Raw genomic sequence first — 22,566 nt, forward strand, 5'->3', positions numbered from 1 at the left:
CTCGCTCTCATCCACCAACTCTTGGATAGCTCCTTTTGTCCTCAAACTTAATTTTGCCTTGATCAGCAGTTTGTTCCTTAAAACATTCCCTGGGACATCTCTGCTTTGTCCCAGTTTTATATCCAGAAACCTCTTAAAGATCTTTGTAATAACCTTATCCACAAATCCATCAATTTCTATTCTATAGCGATAGAAGTCTTTGGATATTTCTTTGGATCTTTCCTGGTTTTTCTTTTTCAGAGCTGTGGCTTTTTTCTTTGATTCTCATGTCTTAGAATCATAGAACTGGAAAGAACTTCACAGACATCCTTTCATTTTACAGATGATGAAGCTGAGGTGAGAGAATTTAAGACTTGCCCAGGGTCACACAGGTAGTAACTGAACCCAGGTCCTCTGGATAGCATACTATAGACCCCAGTTTTTAAGGCTTTGCATTTGGTTGGAGTGGCTTCTCACTCAGCGAGGTCTAGTGAGAGGAATCCAGATTTGAAGTCAGAGGACCTGGATTTGAATCTCAGCTGTGCTACTGACTTGTGTCCCTGGGTAAGTAATTTCTTGTCCTCTGGACCTCAGTTTCCTAATCTGTAAGATGGGAAGTTTGGACTGTGATGTCTTCCAGTTCTAAGCTGTGAGTTCCAGCTTTCATGGGAGCTTAATTTACAGAGCATTATAGTTCTAGAGATGGAAGAGAGGAGGCTTAGAGATCATCTACTCCAATCCCCCTCCATTTTGCAGATAATGAAATTGGCTGGAGGAGGTTAAATGATTTGCTCCAGGTCATACAAATAATAAGGTGCAGAGCTGAAACTTGAACTCAGGACCTCTGAATCTCTAACTATGCTCTTTCTACCATACAACAATAGTTTAAGACCTTTTTTCTTTTTTTTTCTTCTCTGTTGCTGATAGAGATGGTACCAGCACACAGCATGATTAGTTAGTTTCCAGCAGGGCCCACATGGGTCACCACACCTCTCCTGCCTTGTTAATTTCATATCTTTTCTCACTCACCTACTGGGCCAGGGGATGCTGATCACACTGATAGAGAATGTCTTCATGTATCTCGGCTTCCCATCTGGCAAACTCCAATGAACATTTTCTGCGTGGTAGAATATATCATAGCTTGCCAAACACAAGTTTCTTCTAGATATAGAGAGGGTCAATATCTCGTGGTGGAATATATCATAGCTTGTCAAGCACAAGATTCTTCTAGATATAGAGAGCGTCAATATCTCATGGTAGAATATATCATGACTTGTCAAACACAAGATTCTTCTAGATGTAGAGAGCGTCAATATCTTGTGGTAGAATATATCATGGCTTGTCAAATACAAGATTCTTCTAGATATAGAGAACATCAATATCTCATGGTGGGATATATCATGGCTTATCAAACATAAGATTCTTCTAGATATAGAGAGCGTCAATGTCTCCCCTGCTTCTTCTTTTGGCATTTTCTGTGATTTCTCAGATCACCAGATAGTCCACTATTTGGGGCATTTTACTGCGTGGCTTAGGCCTCGGTTCTGCTATCCTCACCAGACTTAGCAACAGCACTTCTGCAAGAAGTTTTAGTCAGGTTTTAGTAAGGTCAATGGCTTCCATTTTCCAAGTCTTCTGCTCTTCTTTCTAATATGTCATCATTAATACCTTTTGTCTCATTGTGCTAGTCATGTTACTCTTTCCAGTCAGAATAGAAAAGCCCAAGGTTGATTTAGACTGCCCCAGAGACCCTGTAGACATCCTTAGCATTGAGACTACCAGGCATAACTCTCCTTTTCAAATTGTTCATGCTATTAATTTCTTTAAAAAAATCTTTTAAATTTGAAGTATCTAGCTGGTGCACTACATAGAGTATTGGACAAGGAGTTACGAAGACCTGAGTTAAAATTCTGCCTTAGATGCTGTGAGACTCTGAGCAAGTCACTTAACCTCTGTTTGCTTCAGTTTTCTCATCTGTAAAATGGGGATTTCGCCTACCTCCCACGGTTATTGTAAGGAAAAAATGAGTTATTTGTAAAGAGCTTTGCAAACCCTAAAGCACAATATAAATGATAGTTATTATTATACCACCCTTTATTTCATATTATATATCCCTTCCCCTCACCTCCCCAGTGAGATATCCCTTATAACAAAAAACAAAAAAGAGATGGGGAAAAAAGAAAAAAAATTCAACAAAACTAACCACCAAATGAAATGACCATGACAGTGTATGTGATGTCCCACACCCATAGTTCCCCACCTCAAATGAAGGGAGGGCAGTGCATTTTCTTAACTCTTCTTTGGAGACAAGCTTAGTTGTTATAATTATATGGAGTTCAGTTTCATTATTTGCTGTTGTTGTTTGTTGTGATTTCCAATTATGCCACTCACTTTTCAAGCTGTGAAGTCTACTGTTAGATTATTCACTTTTTTTCTTCTCTGATTGGAATGCATTCTGGCATTAGCCCAGATGGCTTCCCTTTCCTCTGGAGGTACCTTAACTGGCTCCTGAAATGTCTTTCCCCGAAAAAAAAAACTCCTCTCTTCTTCACAGATTTTTTTTGGTAGGTTTTTAATTTGTTTTTCTCTGTTAAGCCCGACCCAGCCTGTCTTCTCTCTTTATTCCACACTCATTCGAAGAGATCTATATCTGTGTTTGACTTTCTTTCTTCCCCCATCACCTTGCTCCTGTTTATGCAAACTTCCCTCATTCGATCTGTTTCGCTGTTTCCGCTCCAGTTTCTTCACCTTGGTTTTTTCTCTCTCTGTGCTCTCTATTATTCACTCCTGTTGCTGCTGCGAACACCTATTTTGTTTTTAAAGTCTTTTGGTTTCATTTTTTCCCTTGAGAGTTGCCTTCCCAGTAAAAAAATTTAAAGAAATGTAGGATGATATATTGAAAAGAGAATTAATGATGACATTCATTATATTACATCACTGTGCTGGTCATGTAACTCTTCCAGTAGGAATATAAAAGCTCAAAGTTGACTTGGGCTTCTCCCAGAGACCTTTGTGTTATGGGATCCTGGGGTTCTAGCTCTAGAACTGGAAAAGGCCATCTAGTCCAACTGAGGAAACTGAGCACCATTGACTTGCCCAAAAATCATACAGGTAGTAAACAACATGGATAAAGTACCAGCCCTGGAGTCAGGATGATGTGAGTTCAAATCCGGCCTCAGACACTTACTAGCTGTGTGCCCCTGGACAAGTCACTTAACCCCAATTGCCTTAAAACAACAAGAACAACAATAGAATTTGGGATTTGAATTAAGGTTCCTGACTGCTTTTAGCCTAGGAATTAGATGACATGAAATCAAATCCCAGCTCTATAAATTCACAATTATCGTCAATGTTGTGATCTTTGCCTTGCTGATACAGGGTCTCTGTCTCCTCACCTATAAAATGAGGAGATAGGGATATTATCTCCAAGGTCACTTCCAGTTTAAACATTATGTGATTTTGGTGTTTCATCATGACCTGGCTTCTTGAAATGGGGAGTAGAACGTCTTTCTCCTGGATCATTTGTGATCATATTTTCCATCTCTTTCTGTTCTGACCAAAATCTGTTCTTCTTCTTTATGTCTCTGTCCATTTCTCTAATTTTTTAAGTAATAAATTCCAGCTATTTTCATAGCTTGGTAAGAAAAGTGGTATCTTTCACTCATAGTTTTGCCAGGCCTGCATCAAAGAAGGCACTGTGTTCCATGAATGCATTAGCTCAAAAGAAATGCGAGAAGCATCAATTTAGAGACATCTCCACTCCAAATGTTCATACAGACTATTTGTGCCCAACCTGTGGTAGAGCCTTCCAAGCCCATATTGGTCTGATCAGCCACAGCTGGACATCCTGTGCCTTGACCCCAACATAGTGATGTCATTTTGGTGCTCTTTGAGAATGAAGGACAACAACCAACTAATCATGTACACATATCTTGTCAATTCTACTGGGCCATTTCTCTTTTTGGTGATAATATTCTAGACTGTTCAGATAAAAAGGAGGTTGGACCTCCAGGGTGCTGCCCTCTGAAGTGCCACCAGGCCAGATGTGGGCAACCTGTGGCCCTGAGGCCACATGTAGCCCTCTAGGTCCTCAAGTGTGGCCCTTTGGATTCAAAAGGGGCCACAGGTTCCTCACCCCTGCACCAGACTTTTCTATCTGCCTTGTAGCAGAGCCCTCCTATATATGTGTTGTTTCCCTCAATGAGAATATGTGCTCCTTCAGAACAGGAACTGTCTTGTTTTTGTAGTTGTATTTTCCCCACCTCTTAGCAAAGTGTTTGGCACATAGTAAGCATTTTAAAAATGCTTTTTCATCCATCCATCTATCCATCCATTCATTCTAAGGCCTCTTCCAGATACAAAATTCTATGATTCTAAACATTTTTTCACTTTATATCTTTATAGACTGCCAGATATTCGGCTTCACTTTTGAGCCATTTTCATCCCTGTCATCATTCTCAGTTTAATTATCTTTCCCAACAGTGACTTTCTCATTCTGTGCCTGAAAGAGTACCTGTTTCAAACATATTTTGAGGAGCATAAACATTTACCCGTCTGATCATTTCTTTCCCCACTTTCCACAATGATACAAATTTTAACTTCAATCTTTTATCTTTTGGATATTCATATTCAATGTGTTAAAGAAAAATCCTACCTCTGTATTGGAGTGTTGGTTGTGGGGTTGAGAATCTATATTTGGAGTTTAGCTTTGGTACGTACTACCTAGGATATAGCACGAAGGGATTTAGATGTCACTTTAGTCTAAAGTCCTTATTTTGTAAATGAGGAAACTGAAGCCCAGAGGGGTCATAGGGATTATAGATCATGAGCTTAAAGGGACATGAAAGGCCATCTAGTCCAGTTCTCTCATTTTACAATTGAGGAAAATGAGGCCTGGTGAGGTCAAGGTCAAATAGTAAGTCTCACAACTGGAACTTGAACCAATATCCTCTAACTCCAAATTTCCAGTATAACGGACAAGTCATTTGAATGCTTTGTAGTTCATTGGTAAAATGAAAAGATATATCTAAATGTATAATCTTATGATAATCCTATGAATCCCTTTGTCGGTTGACCAGTGGGGATAGGCAAGGTTGCTTGCTGCCGAATTCTGCCAACTATCAGAAAACATATGATTCTCTTCATCTTCATTTCATTTCAGATCATCAACTACAGAGACTATCTGCCTCTAGTCCTAGGAAATGAGACCGAGCAATATATCCCTCCCTACACAGGCTACGATGAGTCTGTGGACCCAACAGTGGCCAATATCTTCTCATTGGCTTTCCGGTTTGGACATGGCTCCATCCCACCCTTCATGAACCGTTTGAATGAAGAGTTTCAGCCAAATGGCCCAAACTCAATGATCCCTCTCCACCTTACCTTCTTTGCTCCTTGGAGAATTATTCTAGAAGGTAAACCTAAACTGATGAGTGATATGGGACATGAAACAAAGCTGTGGAAAGGATCTGACATAAAAGGAAGGAAGGAAACAAGCATTTATTAAGTGCCTACTCTGTGCCAGGCACTGTGCCAAGAGCTTTACAAATATTTCACTTGATCCTCACAACAGTCTTGTGAGGTTGGTGCTATTATCATCTCCATTTTACAGTTGAAGAAACTGAGGCAGACAGAAATCAAGTGACTTGCCCAGGGTCACACAATGAGGAAGTACCAGAAGGCACGTTTGAACTCAGGTTTTCCTGATTTGATACCCAGTGCCAAATAAATTAGACTTTTTCAGCCTATAAAGGCAAATGTTCTCATGGTGTAGTGGAAAGAACATTAGATTTGGAGTGATAGGACCAAAATTTGAATTCTTGGTTTGCCATTTACCTGCAAAGTTTGCCTTTGGGCAAGTCATTTAACCTCTCTAGGCTTCAACATCCTCACCTGTTAAATAATTCGCTTGGACTACTGGAGCTCAGAGGCCGCTTCAAGGTCTAAATTCCAAGATAAGCAAAATCTATATAACCTTGGTTAGGATAGGGCCATAGATTTAGAGATGGAAAGAACCTTGGACGTCATTTAGTCCAATTCCTTCATTTTGCAGATAAAGACACCAAAGCCTAGAGAGACAGAACATAAGGTCAAATAGAAATAGAACCTGGGACTCCTGATTGTACTGTGGAAGTACTTGCAGGAAATAGCCTTTTTTTTTTTTAAAAGGACACCTTTCTGAATCATAAAACAATGCTTGACTAGGGAGAGAAGTGAGGATATACCCATTCTTTAAATGCTGAAGGCAGAGAAGAGTCACCTTACCCTCCTACACCATTACCTCAAGGCCTCTTTTGGCAGTAGAATTCTGGTATAGATGGGTCAAGGGTCTGATCCATCAAGGTGACTCCCATTTTCCTATGTAAGGTATGTGCCCTAAAGCTCTTTTGGCTCTCTCCAATATTTATCCTAATAGATGGATACTGCTTACAGAATGGTAGCCTGTTAAAGAGATTGCTAGGACATGGGAGGGGGCAGAATTTCCTAGAATCCATTGTCAGGCAGAATCCTAAAAAGTCAGAGCAAGAAGTGACCTTAGGGAGCATGTAATACAAATGCCTCATTTCATAGAGAAGGAAAACTAAAGCTGAGAGAGATGAAGAATTGCCCAGCATCACACAGCAAGCCTGTTCTAGAGCTGGTGCTAGAATGATCTCTAGCTCTAAGTTCAGGGTTGTTTCTGCTAATATAACTCTTCTACCCAATTTTCAAAGATCTTTTTAGTCTGGCTCCATATTCCCTATTTGACCCTTTTAAAAAGTAGGAGTCTCTGCACTATAGTGGAAAGAACCAGTGGCCTCAGTTTCCTTCTCTGTAAAAAGGAGAGGGGTCAGATGAATTGAGGTCTCTTCTAGGGCTGACATTCTATAATTCCATGAAATCAATATCTCAGGTGAGGGTGGATTTGTAATTGCTTAGAAATAAAAGACTCTTCATCTTACTGTTAATTGGTTTAAAAGAGACTCATGTTGTAAATGGAAGTGAAGTTTGAATCACTTGACAATTTCTTGTCCACTCAGCTAATCCATGTCTCAAACCACTCATTGTTCTAGTGAGTGATAAGAGGCCTTTTCTCCTTGTGTGGACTCTACCAGGATTTCCCATTTGGTTAGTCCATTTGCCAGGTCAGCAGTTCTATTTGATGACCCAAGCCTTATGAATATCATCTTAGCCAGCAGCTATGATCAGTATTGTCATCCTTCATATAGAGAGATGGTGCTATTGACCCATGTCTGTCAGGCCTGCACTCTCTGGGCTGTTTCCAGCCTTGGGGGAGATAATACATTTGCATATTTGAAGTCTGTCAGACACACTTTTTAGCACCCACCTGTGAGAAGACTGGCCTATCTGGGGTAAGGGGTGTATTCTATGTGTCATGGCACGGGACAGAGCAAACTGTCCTGTAGAGCTAATGGGCACTCAGTGTCATTTTAAGATCAACCAACCAACCAACCAACCAATTAAAAAGCATTTATCCAGTGCCTAGGATGTGCCAGGCAGCTTGATAAGTCCTGGAGATACAGTGACAACAAAGAAATAATCCCTGCCCTCAGCGCTTACATTCTATCAGGAGAGTGAAGATGTTTCTAAATAATTATATACAAAATAAAGGATTATAGAGAGGGATGGAATCTGTATTTTCACTGATATCAGGAACTCTCAGATGAGGAAACTCCTTTCAATGTAAGTCAGAATCTTCTATGAAATATATAGTCTTAGAGAACTCTCTGGGACACCTAGAGGTTAAATGATCATTGGGGGTCACACAGTCTGTTTCAGAGGAGAGACTTGAACCCAGGTCCTTCTGCTTCTGGGACCAGTTCTCTAATTACTATGCTAAGGCTGTCTCTCACTATATAAAATAAATAAAAATAACTTTTTAGGAGGGGAGGAAAGGTGCTTTCAGGGTATTCGGGAAAGATTTCATGTAGAAGGTAATGTGCACACTGAGTTTTGGGGGAAACTAGGAAATCTAGGCTTTGGAAGTGAGGAGAGAGCATGTTCCAGGCATGGGAGACAGCCAGTACAAAAGCAGGGAGGTGGGAGATAGTCTTCTACTGGAGGAATAATAAGAAGGCCCCTTTGGCTGAACCATAGAATGACTGAAAGGAAGTAATGAATAATAAGTCTGGAAGGCTGGTTTGGCACCAGGCTGTATGGGGATTTAAATGTCGGTGTTTTTATTTGATCTTAGAGGCAGTAGAGAAGAGCTTTCTTAATAAGCAGAGAATCTGGCTGCCTGACAGCTTTGTTTATTCCTACTCATGTCAGGCTAAGGAGTTTGTATCATATCCTATCAAGGCCTAATCAGAGGCTTCTAAAGGTATTTCAGTGGAGGAGGGAACATGTTTAGACCTGTCTATCCATTAGAAATCTGTGCTGTGTATTTGAGATCACCCCTGTGGAAGCCTCCAAGTGAACAAGAACCCAGTGACCAAAAAATGGTCCAGGTCTGAAGGTCAGTGGGGAGAGAGGGAACAAGGAGACCTTATTTCTCTTCCTAAAATTAACTGCCTCACTCCTGCTAAGGACAGACACAAAGGGGGAGGAATTGGAGGCAGAGACCAGGCAAGAGGTCATAAAGGACTGAATGAGGTTGGTGGTAATGTGGGTATAAAAGAGGAGATAAATATAAAAGATTTATGGAAAAAAAGATTGGACTTGGCCTGCTGGGCTTGGAGGAAGGAGAGACTTGGGTTTGATTCCTGCCTCTGACACTAGATATATGACCATGAGCAATATCTTTAACATTTCTGAGTTTTGATTTCCTCATTTACAAAATGCCTGTGATGTCTCATAGGGGTATTGCGAGGCTCAGATGTATCTAAAGGACTTTTCCAATGTTACATCTATCTGCATGGGTCAATTATTTTTAGTGGAAGCTGATTGAATGTGAGAGGTTAGGGAGATTGAAATATCATAGACAAATGGGGTTTCCTGAGGAGCGAGTTGTGTCTGCAATAGAAAAGGAAAAGTTGGGAAGGAAGGGAAAGTTTGGGGAGGGGGGAGCATTATATGGTCAGTCTTGGGTGCATTGAGTTGGAGGTGCATAGAGGAAATCCAGGTAGAGATGTCCAATAGTTAGTTGGAAATATAGGACAGAGCTCAAGAGTTATGTGCATAGTGGTGATGACTGGATTCATGGGAGTAGATGATGCCCACCAAGAGTAAGAATTTAGGAAGAGAAGGAAAGATGACCTATTCAGAGGGCTTAGGGGATCCCCATACTTAGGGGGTGGGAAGAACCTGACCAAGATCACCCAAACATGTGAATAACTGACAACTTGAAGCCAGGTTCTGTGTATGCCCTCCGATGTTACAGTGTTTCTCCAGAGCTAAAATTCTAGTGCCCAGCATTAGAAAGTTGTTAGTCCCACTGTGTGCTAAATGCTGGTCATAGCACCTCTATGGATGCCATGTTTTAGGAAGGATATTAGTGAGCTAGAATGTCCAGAGAAGAGCAATCAAGATGGCGACATTTATACCAAATGAGGATCATTTGAAGGATCTAAGGATGCTTAGCCTGAAAAAGAGAATACTTGGGAGAGTGAGTTTTAGCACTCAAATAGTTGAAGGCTTAACATGTGGAGAGGTATTAAACTGGCTCTGCTTGACTCTAGAGGGCAGAACCAGGAGCAGTGTATGGAACTTGCAAAGAAGCACTTTTAGGTTCGATGTAAAGAAAAACTTCCTAACAATTAGAGGCATCTACAAATGAAATAGAAGCAGTAGGTGCCACCTCCTTACAAGGTTAAATGACCACTTTAGGGGTATGTTTCTTGTTTAGGGTGGGACTAGATGGCTCCAGAACCCACTCCTAACTCTGGAATTCTGTGACTCCATCTGGTACCTTCCCCTACATATATAGAACCTAGTGGTGTTTCCCTTTTTCAGGAGGCATTGATCCACTCCTCCGAGGACTACTCATCAACCCAGCCAAGATGACAAAGCAGGATGAAATCCTGAATGAAGAGGTCCAAGATTGTCTCTTTGAACAGACTGAGGTCATGGGCTTAGATCTGGCTTCTATCAACTTGCAAAGGGGAAGAGACCATGGCATCCCAGGTATGCCCCTCCTGAACCTGCTCCCCTACGAAGGCAGCCATGTTGCCAGGTGGCCAAAAGGGGGAGGGGTTTGCCAGATTGACTACTGATTTAGAATGGTGTCTTGAGCCAATCATAGGTGTGGCAGATCAGAATTAATGGACCTACCTTCTAAACTAGGGTCAACCTATCTTATCAATACACTGTTCCTCCCTGATCCACAAATGATTCATCTCTGGAGAGTGTAGGGGCTGGAGAGAGTCTTGATGAGTTTTGTAGTGAAACATCTGACTCTTAGGGTCTCAGGGAAGGGATGCAGGCAATTGCTTTGACTGAGCAAGAGGGAGAGAGGTTTGCCTAGTCCTTGGATGCCAGCAGGAGGTCCTCCGACTCAAACCCAGTGCTTGTTCGGCTAATGTCATGTTGCCTCCTGGATAATACAGCTCTTAGGATAATAGCTAGAACGGATCTTTAAGGCCAGGTAGTCCAGGGGTCAGCAAACTGGGGCTTCAATAGGCAAGTATGCCTCCTCCCTCCTCCATCTTGTACAGCCCAAGAGCTCAGGCTGTAGTTTGCCAGCCCTGGAGTCTAGTCCAACTGTTGCATTTTACAGATGAGAAAACTGAGGTCAAAAGAAATTAAGTGACTTGCCTAAAGTCACAAGGTAGTACTAAATAGCAGAGTCAGAATTTGAACCCAACACCTCTGACTCCAAATCTAGCCCTCTTTCGATTATACCAAGGGATAGTGTCACTCTCTCACTGGATTCTGGATTAATTAGGATGAATGAATGTCAATTGGCAAATGTTTATGAAGCACCTACTATGTGCTAGGCACTGGGAATACAAACATAAAAGTGAGATAGTACCTGGCCTCAAAGAGCTTACATTCTCCTTGATTTTTTTGGACAATATTCCACCAACAGATACGTTGTTTATCATTGTTTTTTTTTTCAAATTCAACCCTAGAATCTGTCTGACCCACTTAGGACATACTCACTCAGATTCTAGGGTCTGGTTATTGGTATTTTTTATTTTTATATCATCACAAAACAAAGAAAAATCGCTCAATAATGTAAGAAAAAATACATTTTTGAAGGGAAACAGAGGTGATATCCAGAGAAGAAACAGTCATGAAGCCTCTCCTGGGTTACACAGAAAGGATATGAGAAAACTAGAGGACTCTGCCATAAAGAAAGAGGAAGAATTTGGGTTTTTTTTAAAATAGTAAAATAAAAAAAAGTTGAAGAGAAAGAGAAGTGAGAAAAAAGATACTTTCTGAAGATACCTTTCAGCTTTTCAAAAATGCCATTTCAAAAGGGGAGTTTACTTTATTAAGTGAAAAATCAGTAGTGATAGCCAGTGGAACTAAATTTCACTGATGTAGAGAACTCCTGGAGGCAGAAACTCCCTCTATCAATTCAGGTTCTCTTAATGTATGATATTAGAGAGTTGCCTATTATGGAGGGGTTGGGTGACTTACCTCAAGTTCTCACAGCCAGTATCTATCAGAAACTGATCTGGAACCTAGACCTCTCTGGCTTCAAAGTTAGCTCTCTATTATATCTTTTACTATACCCTGCCTCTTGAAAAAAATCATAGACTATAAGTTGAATCCATTAGTTTTGAAGAAACAGAATGGAGTGGGCGTGGCCATGCTTGAGGAATGATAAATTTGAGTGATGATCAGATGCCCCAAGATCTGGGGACTCAATTGCTACCATGAGTGACTGTAACTTCCCTCTCCTTCCATGGTGGCCAAAGGATTGAAACTGGATGTATAGTCACAAGATGTCCCCTGTCACTTCAATATACCCCCTTCAGTCTGTTCTTCTATGGTTTACTTTCTCTTTCAAGATTGCCCTTGTTCCTTACTTTTAAGGGGCTTTCAGTGGAATCACTGAAGGTGGGGGGTTGCAGTGCGATTTACCTTGGGTCTTAAAACCTCTCTGAGAAGGAGCTTGGGAACAGAGGTGAATCCAGGAAGATGTTAATTTTTTTTTAATTTGAAGAATATTTTTATTTCTATATTCTGTTTTCATATGACCTTCATTTATGAATACAGCTGTCCCCCATGCAGAAAGCCATTCTTTGTAATTAAAATGAGAAAAAAAAGCTCCACAAAACTGAGACATCCTTGGAATCTGATGGTATACGCAATGTTCGACTCCCCTCCACAAAGGAGGGAGGTGTATTTTCTGGAATCTTCTGCAGGGTCACGCTTGGTCATAATTATCACCCAGTATTCAGTTCTATCATTTTTCTTCTTTCCTTTACATTGTTATAGTCATTGTTGTAGTCAGGTTTGAAGTAAGTTTTCATGAGGACAGATATGTGGATTGGTGGTTTTGGGGGGCATGGGAGAATGGATGGGGGCTTATGTGGAAAAAAGTCTCAGAGGCAGAAATAAGCTAGTTAGCCACATGTGGGAGATAGCAAACATCCATAGGCTTGGCTGGAGTGGCCAGGGAGAATGGGGAGTGATGGGAGAAGAGTGATCTGGTAAAGGTAGGGCAGAAAATGAATGGTGGGCTCATCTTTCCATGATATTGTTCCAGGGTACAATGCTTGGAGACGTTTCTGTGGTCTCTCAGAGCCCCAGACTGTGGAGGAACTTGGTGATGTTCTCCAGAACTTAGAATTGGCTGAGAAATTTATGGACCTGTATGGGACAGCAGAAAACATTGACCTCTGGATCGGGGCTTTGGTTGAACCTTTTGTTCCCAATGGAAGAGTGGGACCTCTGCTTTCCTGCCTGATTGGATGACAGTTTCAGCAGATTCGAGATGGGGACAGGTGGGATTCAAATCCAGGATTTTGTGGCTCCAAGCCTAGTTTTTTATCCTTGATGCAAAGTTTTCTAATCCTGGAATGTTAAGTAAATGTCATAACTGGGTTTGCAGTCTTAAAGTAAAACCGTGGAGCTCACCTGAAAGAAGTAGTGGGTAGCGGTGTCAGGAACAAGACTCCATAGTGGAGCCTGGGCACCTTCAGGGGCTGGGTGGTAAGGACATCAAATGTGATGTGGCAGAGAGGTGTTACCCCCTGCATGATTCTGCTGCTAAGAGCAAGTCCTGCTTGTTAGCTGCACGAATGAGATGAGATTGCACCTTTCTCTTCCCATCAGGGATGAAGAGAGTAGAGAAAGATCAGTGTCGGGGGAAGAAGGCAGATGGGTGCGGATGGGCTGGCTGATATTCCTTGGGAATCATGCCTGGATGATGCCCTGTCTTCTTCCACGCACGATATGCACTCAGAGGGAGGACTGTTAAATGAAGGCTGTATTCTTGACTGGTCAATTTCTCCCCATCTCTGCAGGTTTTGGTGGGAGAATCCAGGAGTTTTCACAGATGAACAGGTAGAATCCCTGAAGATGATTTCCTTGCCTCTCCTGATCTGTGGCACCACCCACCTCTCTGAAGTCCCTGTAGATGTGTTTCAGGTCAACAACTATCCTGAAGACTTTGTAAATTGCAAAGAGTTTGGAAAGCTTGATTTGTCTCCCTGGAAAGTCCAAATTGAGTAGAAAGGTAAAGATTATGTTTCTCTCATTGTTGTCCCCTGCCTCACTTTACTTTGATTCCTTCTTGCTTCCAGTGACTCAAAAATGTTCCAGCTAGGGCCAGTGGATTGGAATAGAGTCATCTGGATAAGACCTTAGAGGTGACCTAATTCAGCTCCCTCATTTGACGAAGGGAAGTGACTTGTCTGAAGTTGCATAGTAAAGTAGTGGCAGAGAGGAGACTAGAACTCAGTTCTTATGAGTTCTAGGAGTCAGGCATTTCTACAGTAGTGCAAAGAGCATTGGCATAGGGGTCAGAAGAGAACTGGGCTTCAATCAATCAAACAACAAGTATTTATTAAATGCGTGCTGTATGCCAGGCACCATGCTATGTGCTCAGAGATACAAGGACAAAGAATTAAACAATTCACACTTACAATGAGCTTATGCACAAAAAAGTCTCAGAGGCAGAAATAAGCCAGCCACTCGTGGGAGACAGCAAACACCCATTGGCTCAGCTGGAGTGGCCAGGGGGAATGGGGAGTGATGGGAGAAGAGTGATTTGGTTCTTTACCTTTTTTTGTTTCATGGACACCCTTGGAAGTCTGGGGAAATCTATGGCTCTCTTAGAATAATTTTTCTTAATACATAGAGTTATAAAGGAAACTAATTACATTGAAATTTTATTTTTTTCCATACAAATTCATGGATCTCTTGAAATGTACCCACAGATCCTCTGTGAATCACAGCTTTGATAACCTCTATTCTAATGTGAAGTTTCAAATCAAATTTACCAGTTGTGTGACCTCAGGCAAGTCACTTAACCTCTCTGAGGTATAGTTTTCCCGTCTGTAAAATGGGACTAGTAATACCCTACCTACTTTGAAGGATTACTGTGAGAAAAGCATTTTACACACCTCAAAGCACTATCTAAATACAAGTTGATGATATTATTGAGCCATATTGTACTTTACCTGCCTTTTTGTTTTCCTGAAACCTGTGATATTCTCCTTAATTACTTGATTGTTGACATCTCACATTTTGTATTTACTTTTTTCTCTACAGGCAGCTGTAAAGTCCTTTGAAACTGAAATACTTAACCATGTCCCGAGTTTTGAGAAGAAGGCAGCTGGCGCTGTGCCTTAGGCTGAGACATGGTTGTTTTTAGCACAGAATCAGCTGCTGTTGAGAGCTGAGTAGCAGAAGTAGGATTAGGAAACTGGCTAGTTTCTTGGCTTCTCTTGAAGGATCCTTATTAAGTTTGGTGTAAATTACCAAGCAAGCAGACAAACACTTATTCAAGTAAAAGGTACCAACAGCAACATATTTTCAAAGCCAAATAGGATGGTTAGATTGGCTGCCATTTTGGATTATCCATACCGTTGCTCCCTCCCATTGGCTTTGATTTTTGCTATTACAAGGAACTGTTCCATGAAACACCAGTGCTGATGGACTCTTTTTGTCCCTGCTTCCCAGGCAGGAATACTGTAACACTGCCATAGAGATCTATAGAATGAGAGCCTTCTTTTGTGTTGTTGTTTAGTTGTTTCAGTCATGTCTGATTCTTTGTGCCTCAATTTGGGGTTTTCTTGGCAAAGATACTGGAATGGTTTGCCATTTCCTTCTCTAGCTCATGAAATTGAGGCAAACAGGGTTAAATGACTTGCCCAGGGTCACACAGCCAACACATATCTGAGGTCAGATTTCAACTCACAAAGTTGTCTTTCTGGTTCCGGGCCTGGTGCTCTACTCACTGCGCCACCTAGCTGCCCCCAAAGGATGGTAATATTTATAATAATAGTACATAGTGCTTTAAGATTTGCAAAGTGCTTTACATACAATAAGGTAGTATTATCCTCATTTTACAGAAGGGAGATTCAGAGAGGTCAAGGGACTTTTTCAATGTCACATGGTTTGTTAGGTGTCTGAATCAGTATTTGAACACAGGTCTTCCTGACTCTAGATACCGAAATAGTTTGTCATTTCCTTCTCCCACTCATTTTACAGATGAAGAAACTGAGGTAACAGAATTAAATGACTTGCCCAGGGTCACACAGCTAGTAAGTGTCTGAGGCCAGATTTGAATTCAGGAAAATGGGTTTTCCTGACTCCAGGAATATGGCACTATGGCATCACCTAGCTGCCCCTTCATGTTAATTATTGGTTGGATCTTCGACATTCCTTCAGCCTTTTACACTGCATGAGTCAGTGCTCCTGACCGTACTCTACATTGTAAACAGGGGCTGCCAGGGGTTTAAGGCATTGGGGCTGGAATCAGGAAGACCTAAGTTCAAATTCAGCTGCAGATGCTTCTTAGCTGTGTGACCCTGGGCAAGGCATTTTACCTTTGTCTGCCTCAGGTTTCTCATCTGTAAAATGGGTGTAAGAATAGCACCTACCTCCCAGGGTTGTTTTGAGGATCAAAGGAGATGCTATTTGTAAAGTGTTTGGCAAATCTTAAAGCACTCTACAAATTCTCGCTCTTAGTTGTGATAATAATAATAATAATAATAAATAGCTTATATTTGCATAGTATTTACTTATGTGCCAGTCCCTGTGCTAGGTGCTTTACTGCTATATCTCATTTAATCTTCCTAACAACCCTGGGAGGCAGGTGCTACTGTTATCTCCATTTACAGATGAGGAAACTGAGGTTGACCTAGCTGAAGTGACTTGCCCAGGATCACAGTTAATGAAGCTGGATTTGAACTCAGGTCTTCCTATCTCCAGGTGTGACTCTCTAACCACTGAGCCATTTAGCTAAACTGAGTCGAGTTTGGTTTTCTTCTTTAGGCCTGGGCTAGGCTTGCTCGGTCTATACCGTGTGTATTATGTCTCTGAGAAGCCTGGGAAAGGGAGCGGGAGGCGCACAGTTGAATCCTGCTGTGGGTCTTTCTCCTAACAGCTCCAGGCCCTGTTTTTCTATGGGGGCTAATCCAGAGAGCCCACGGTTTCCTCTACTTAATGGCATTTACGTCTTGCTTTGCTCTCTTCTCCCAGGGCATCTTGGCAGTTTCCCTCAGGCAGGATCCCGACTTCTCTGCGGATTAGCCGCGAGGACCAGGAGAAGAGGAAACGTCAAGTCCCTTCTCCTCCCTAGCCCAGCAGATACCCCTCCCCCCATTTAACTCCAGCATTTATCCGCTCGTGGGCCCCGCGGGAGCTTTCCAGGGACCGGGAGCCACTTGCAGCACTGGTGTCCATGCCATTATTTTAATCATGGACGTCAGCCCGCGGAGCAGCTGTGTGGACATTAGGGACTGTTCTCTCGGAGGAAGACGTACCACCCACTGGCAGGAGTAAGAAGGGTTATTGCAAAGATACTCAGAGTAATTCAGGCCCGCGGCGGCTTCCTCCGAGGTGGTGGAAGCTGTCTGAACACAGTCACTCAAGGCTTCGCCGCCCTTAGGCGTGTGCGGGATCCGGGCAGCTGGCCAGAACGATCGCCGACGTGCCGGGCTTAGCTGTCACATTCCGAGTGACCCTATTCAGAAGTCTAAAGTCTTCCCTAGCGGAGGCCTCGGCCTGTCATCCAAGGCCATTCGCAGCATGACTCCCACCTTCCTTTTCAGTACCTTCCCGTTCCACCTTTCTTTTCCTAGGACCTTCGGTCAAATGTGACTAGGCTTATCTGCTGCAGTGGTTTTGCTTTTTTTACTGGGGGTGGTAGGGAAGGGAGGGAAAATAGATATTTGTTAATTGAAAAAAATGAAATTAAATAAAAAATAACATCAATTTTTTGCTCTTCGTCAATTTTCATTCTAGTAAAACTGACCAGCTAGCTGTTCCTTGAACCTGTTCTTTTCCTGCCTTTACACAGGTTGACCCCCCTCCCCATGTCTGGAATGCTCTCTTCTCTCTCCATCCTCCTTCTCCTTCCTCCCTCTCTTTCCTTCCTCCCCTTCCTCTCTTTCATCTCCCTCTCCTTCCTTTTTCTCCCTCCTTCTTCCTTTCTCTCCCTCCTCCATCTCTCTTCTCTTTCCATCCTCCCTCTCGGTCCTCTCTTTCCCTCCTTCCCTTCTCTTTCCTCTCTTTCCCTCCCCCTTCCTCTTTTCTCTCCCTCCACCCCTCTCTTCTCTCTCCCCTCCATCTCCTTCCTCCCTCTCCTTGCTTTCTCTCCCTCCTCTCTCTCTTCTTTTTCCCTCCTCTCCTTCGCTTTCCTCTCTTTCTCTCCTTCCTCTTCTTCCTTTCTTTCCCTCCTCCCCTCTCTTTTCTCCCTCATCCTTCTCTTTCCTTCTCTCCCTCTTCTCCCTCTCTCTTCTCTCCCTTCTCCCTCTCCCTCCTCCCCCTCTCTTCCCTCCCTCCTCCTCCTTCTTCCTCTCTCTCCTTCCTTTCTCTCCCTCCTCCCCCTCTCTTCTCTTTCCTTCCTCCCTCTCCCTCCTCTTTCCCTCCTTCCCTTCTCTTTCCTCTCTTTCCCTCTCCCCTTCCTCCTTTCTCTCCCCCTTCCTCCTTCCTTTCTGTCCCTCCTCCCCTTCTTTCTTCTCTCTCTTCTCTCTTTCCCTTCCTCTTCTCTTTCCTCTCTTTCTCTTCCCTCTTCCTCCTTTCTGTCCCTCCTCCCCCTCTCTTCTCTCCCTCCTTCCTCTCCCTCTTCCCCCTCTCTCTTCTCTCCCTCCTCCCTTTTCTTCCTCCCCTTCTCTTTCCTCTCCTCCTCCCTTTCCCTTTTTCTCTCTCTTCTCTTTCCTCTTTCAAAGAATTGCTTACATGCACCCCCTCCCTTAATTGGGCCATTCCTGAGCATCTCCTCAGTTGTCAGTATTCTCTAGCTTTTGAAACTACTTTGTATATGCTATAATAATAATAATAATAATTTTTGTCATTGTTTAGTCATGTCCAATTCTTCATGACCCTATTCGGGGTTTTCTTGGCAGAGATACTGGAGAGGTTTGCTATTCCCTTCCCTAACTCATTTGACAGATGAAGAAACTGAGGCAAACAGGGTGAAGTGATTTGCCCAGAGTCACACAGCTAGTAAGTGTCTGAGGCCGGATTTGAACTCTCAAAGATGAGTCTTCCTGATTTCAGCTAGCTGCCCATTATAATAATAACAGCTAGCATTTAGATAATGCTTTAAGGTTGGAAAAGCACTTTATAACCATTACCTTATTTTATCCTCAGAACAATCCTGGGAGGTAGGTGCTATTATTATCCCAATTTTACAGATGAGGACACTGAGGCAAGCAGAGGTAGTAAATTGCTCAGGGTCACACAGATTCGAATTCATGTCTTCCTCACGCCAGGTCCAGCTCTCTATCTGCTGTGCGTTAGGTGTGTTACATCTCTTTCCCCTTCCCCAGTAGAATGTAAGATCCATTAGGACAGGGACTGTTTCCTTTGTGGAGTTTACATTTTTGTCTTTGTTTCTCTCATGTACAGTATAGAGCACCGCACACAGCTGCTGCCTCTCCGTCAAAAGGATTTGAGGAAGTTTAATCCTATTCTGGAAGCGAGAGGCCTTGGGAGGCCTGGAGGGAAAAGTCCCGGGGGTGCCTTGACTGTTTTATAACTGTAGGTAGGTCTAGAAGACCCTGCTAGGAGAGGCAGGAAGAAGGCTTGGGGGAAACCTATGCCCTGAGACCTTCCCCCTAAGAGCCACAGGAACCCATGATGTCTGGTACAGTGGGGCTTAGGGAGTTATTAATTGATGTTGTCCTCCCTGATGCGTTAATACTCTGCTTATTTCTAGTTTAAAAAAACTTCCTTACTTACTAAGTAAGGTGTTTGCTTAAGGTCCTTACTAAGGAGGGTGCTGACTGACCTCATTCATCTTGGGAAGACTATAGTTTTGTTAATGATAGCTGCAGGTGCTAGTTGGCGCCATAGTGCACAGAGCACCTGGCTTGGAGTCAGGAAGTTTCATCTCCCTGAGTTCAAATCTGGCCTTAGACACTTACTAGCTGTGTGATCCTGGGCAAGTCATTTCACCCTGTTTGCCTTGGTTTCCTCATTTGTCAAATGAGCTGGAGAAGGAAATTGCAAACCACTCCAGTATCTTTGCCAAGAAAACCCCAAATGGGGTCACAAAGAATTGGGCATGACTGAAATGACTGAACAATGGCAGCTAGGTGATGTAATAACTGGAGTGCTGGACTTGGAGTCAGGAAGGTCTGACATCAAAGCCAGCTTCAGTGACTTGCTAGCTGTGCCATTCTGAGCAAGTCTCAACCATTGTTTGTCTCAATTTTTTCATCTGTAAAATGAGGTTAATCACAGCAACTGCTTCTCAGAGTTTTTGTGGGGATCAAATGAAATAATATTTGTAAAGTGCTTTGTTAGCCTTAAAATGCTAGATAAATGTTAGGTGTAACTATTAGGATTACTAATTAATTATTGGCAGCAAGAAGCAATGGAGCAGGTGGTCCGTGTGTATGTGCGCCCACATGTTGGTTAACATAGTTAGAATGGTCTGCAAACTAGAAGTAATTGAGAATCATTGCTCTAGGGGGGCCTAAGGATGTATTTGCTGCTATTCTGAGACTGGCACTGAGAGGTGGCAGGCACAGAGGAAAGTGGGCTACACTTGGAATGAAGAGATGTGGGTTTGAATACTCCCTCAGACTCCTACTAGCCACGGGACTCTCCTCTCTCCTATCACAACCTGTAGAGCCACAATTTTTAAATATGCAAATGAGAACAATGATACTTGTTTCATTGACCTCTTTGGGGCATTGTCAGGGAAGCACACACTTTTAAAGGCACAGGGCAATAGACATAAAGAAATAGAGTAATGATGCTGTCATTTCCAAATCTTTGGGACCTCACTTGGGGTTTTCTTGGCAAAGATACTGGAGGAGTTTGCCATTTCCTTCTCCAGCTCATTTTACATATGAGGAAAATAAGGCAGAGTGAAGTGACTTACCCAGGATCACACAGCTAGTAAGTCTGAGGTCAGATTTGAACTCAGGAAGGTGAGTTTTCTTTCCTTCAGGTCCAGTACTCTATCCACTGTACCACCTAGATGCCATGCTGCTACCACGCTCAGATATCTATCCAGTCTTTGCAAGTCTCCTTCCCTCTTTTCTTTTATCTCAAGGGTTCTTGACCTGGGTTCTGAGAATTAATTTTTTAAAAATATATTTTGAGAATTCTATTTTTAATTGTAATTAGTTTCTTTTGTTTTCCTATATATTTTATTGTATGCATTTAAACACGTTATTCTGAGAAGAGTTCATAGGCTTCACCAAGCACAAAAAGTTAAGCACGCCTACTTGTTCTCTTTCCTCTCTCTTCTTTCCGCTCTCCTTCTCTGTCTCTGTCTCTCTCTGTCTCTCTCTTTCCTTTCTCTTTCTCTCCTTTCTCCCTCTCCTCTCTCTCTCCATTTCTTCCCTCTTTCTTTTTTCTCTCTCTTTTTTCTTTCTCTTTCTCACACCGTTGCTGTGATTTTATTGGTGTAGGGAGTTCTCAGTGATGAATTTCTTCAAACAATGCAGATCAGCACTTTCTCCTTGACTTCCAGTCTTACAGCACTGTATAGGGCACTGAGAGGGTAAGTGCCTAGCCCAGGTCATACAGCCTGTTAGAGGCAGGACTTGAACTCAATTCTTTCTGACTCTGAGACCAACTCTCAAGCTGCTGCCTTTCATAAATCTTAAAAAGCAAACTCTATAACAGAAGCTCATAGCTTCTTATATAATCTTCTTTCTTGCTCTTGGAATATTAAAATGTTTATGTTCACAGTGGTTATTAAGCTCACAACTAAAAAGAGAAATTGAAAAATCTCGGAGAATTATATAAATGTGAATTATGATTCTTTTGACTCCTATTTGGACAGGGGTGGGGGGCAGGGAGGTCTGGCTGCAGCTTTGTCTTTGCTTTCCATCCTAAAGCAGGCACTGTGCCTTTCCAGGATGTCAGTGAACACTGTCATGCTTCAAAGTGATTTCTGAGCAATGTAGAGCTTTTATTAAGAATTCCAGGAAGTCAGAGATGCTTGCATAAGGTGTGAATCATAACCTAATACTTATATAGCTCTTTGGGAAGGGAAAAAAAGGTTTCTAAGCATTTAGATGGATTTTCTCATTTTAGGAGGTTGAGTCTGAGATGTCAAATGACTTTTCTGTAGTCATGAAGGATAGAATGACAGAAGGAAATGAGGAAGGAAAGTAGGAGCAGTGGAAGGAAAGATGGGAAAGAGGGAGGAAAGAAGAATGAGAGGGAGGGAAAAAGGAAGAATGAGAGAAAGGAATGAAGTATGGGAAAGAGGAAGGGAGAAAGGAAGGATGGGAAAGTGGGAGAAAGGAAGGGAAGAGGAGGAGAGAGAGAGGGAGGGGGAAGAAAGAAGGAAAGAAGGGAGGGAGGGGAGAGAGAGGAGGAAGGAAAGAAGGAAAAGGAGGAAGGAGAAAGAGGGAAGAAAGGAGGGGGAGGGAAGGATAAAGGGAGAAAGAGGAAGGAAGAAGCAGTTGGAGGAGAGTATAAGGAATAAGGGAAAAATAACATTAAATAATGTATAGTATTAATTAATTAAAAATAATTTAGGTAATAATACCTGAAATGCCCACCAATGGATTGTTGTGAAGTTCAAGTGAATTAATGTATCAAAAATATTTTAGAAGGCTTCAAGTGTTATACAAATGTTATTTTAATTTAATATTAAGTTTACAATCCACTAAAATCCCTGTATCTTTTTTTAGACAAGCTATCTGATCATGCTTTCCCCATCTAGTATGTGTGAAAACATTGATTTTTTTGAACATAAATGTAAGATTTCAATTTATCCCTGTTACATTTCTTTTTATGGAATTTGTGCCAGGGTTCGACCCTGTCAAGACCTTTTTGCATTCTTGGTAACCAGTGTGTCAGTTAAACCTTCCAAATCAGCACTTGCATATTTGCTAAGCATACCATCTATACCTTTATTTGAATTATTGATAAAAATGTTAAACACTATTAGGCCAAGCAGACAGTCCTGGACCAATCCACTGGCTTCTTGCCAGGTTGATCATGAATCCTTAGCAACTACTCTGAGTCTGGCCATTGAATGGATTCTTAATCCATATAATCATGCAATCATTCAGCCCACATCTCGCTATCATTTTCCAGTGTATG

General features: G+C 42.2%; 1 protein-coding gene across 1 annotated transcript in view; it reads left to right on the plus strand.

Moving 5' to 3' along the window:
- The window catches only part of LOC118857479 (myeloperoxidase-like), a 48,795-nt gene extending 35,247 nt beyond the window's left edge, over nucleotides 1–13,548 (plus strand). Inside the window, 4 exon segments of the mRNA XM_036768154.1 lie at nucleotides 5,141–5,393; nucleotides 9,874–10,044; nucleotides 12,581–12,818; nucleotides 13,341–13,548. Of these exon segments, the coding sequence (XP_036624049.1) occupies nucleotides 5,141–5,393; nucleotides 9,874–10,044; nucleotides 12,581–12,818; nucleotides 13,341–13,548 (870 nt within the window).
- The last annotated feature ends 9,018 nt before the right edge of the window (nucleotides 13,549–22,566 follow it).

The sequence above is a fragment of the Trichosurus vulpecula genome, chromosome 7, assembly GCF_011100635.1.
Source record: "Trichosurus vulpecula isolate mTriVul1 chromosome 7, mTriVul1.pri, whole genome shotgun sequence".
NCBI classification, from domain to species: Eukaryota; Metazoa; Chordata; class Mammalia; order Diprotodontia; family Phalangeridae; genus Trichosurus; species Trichosurus vulpecula.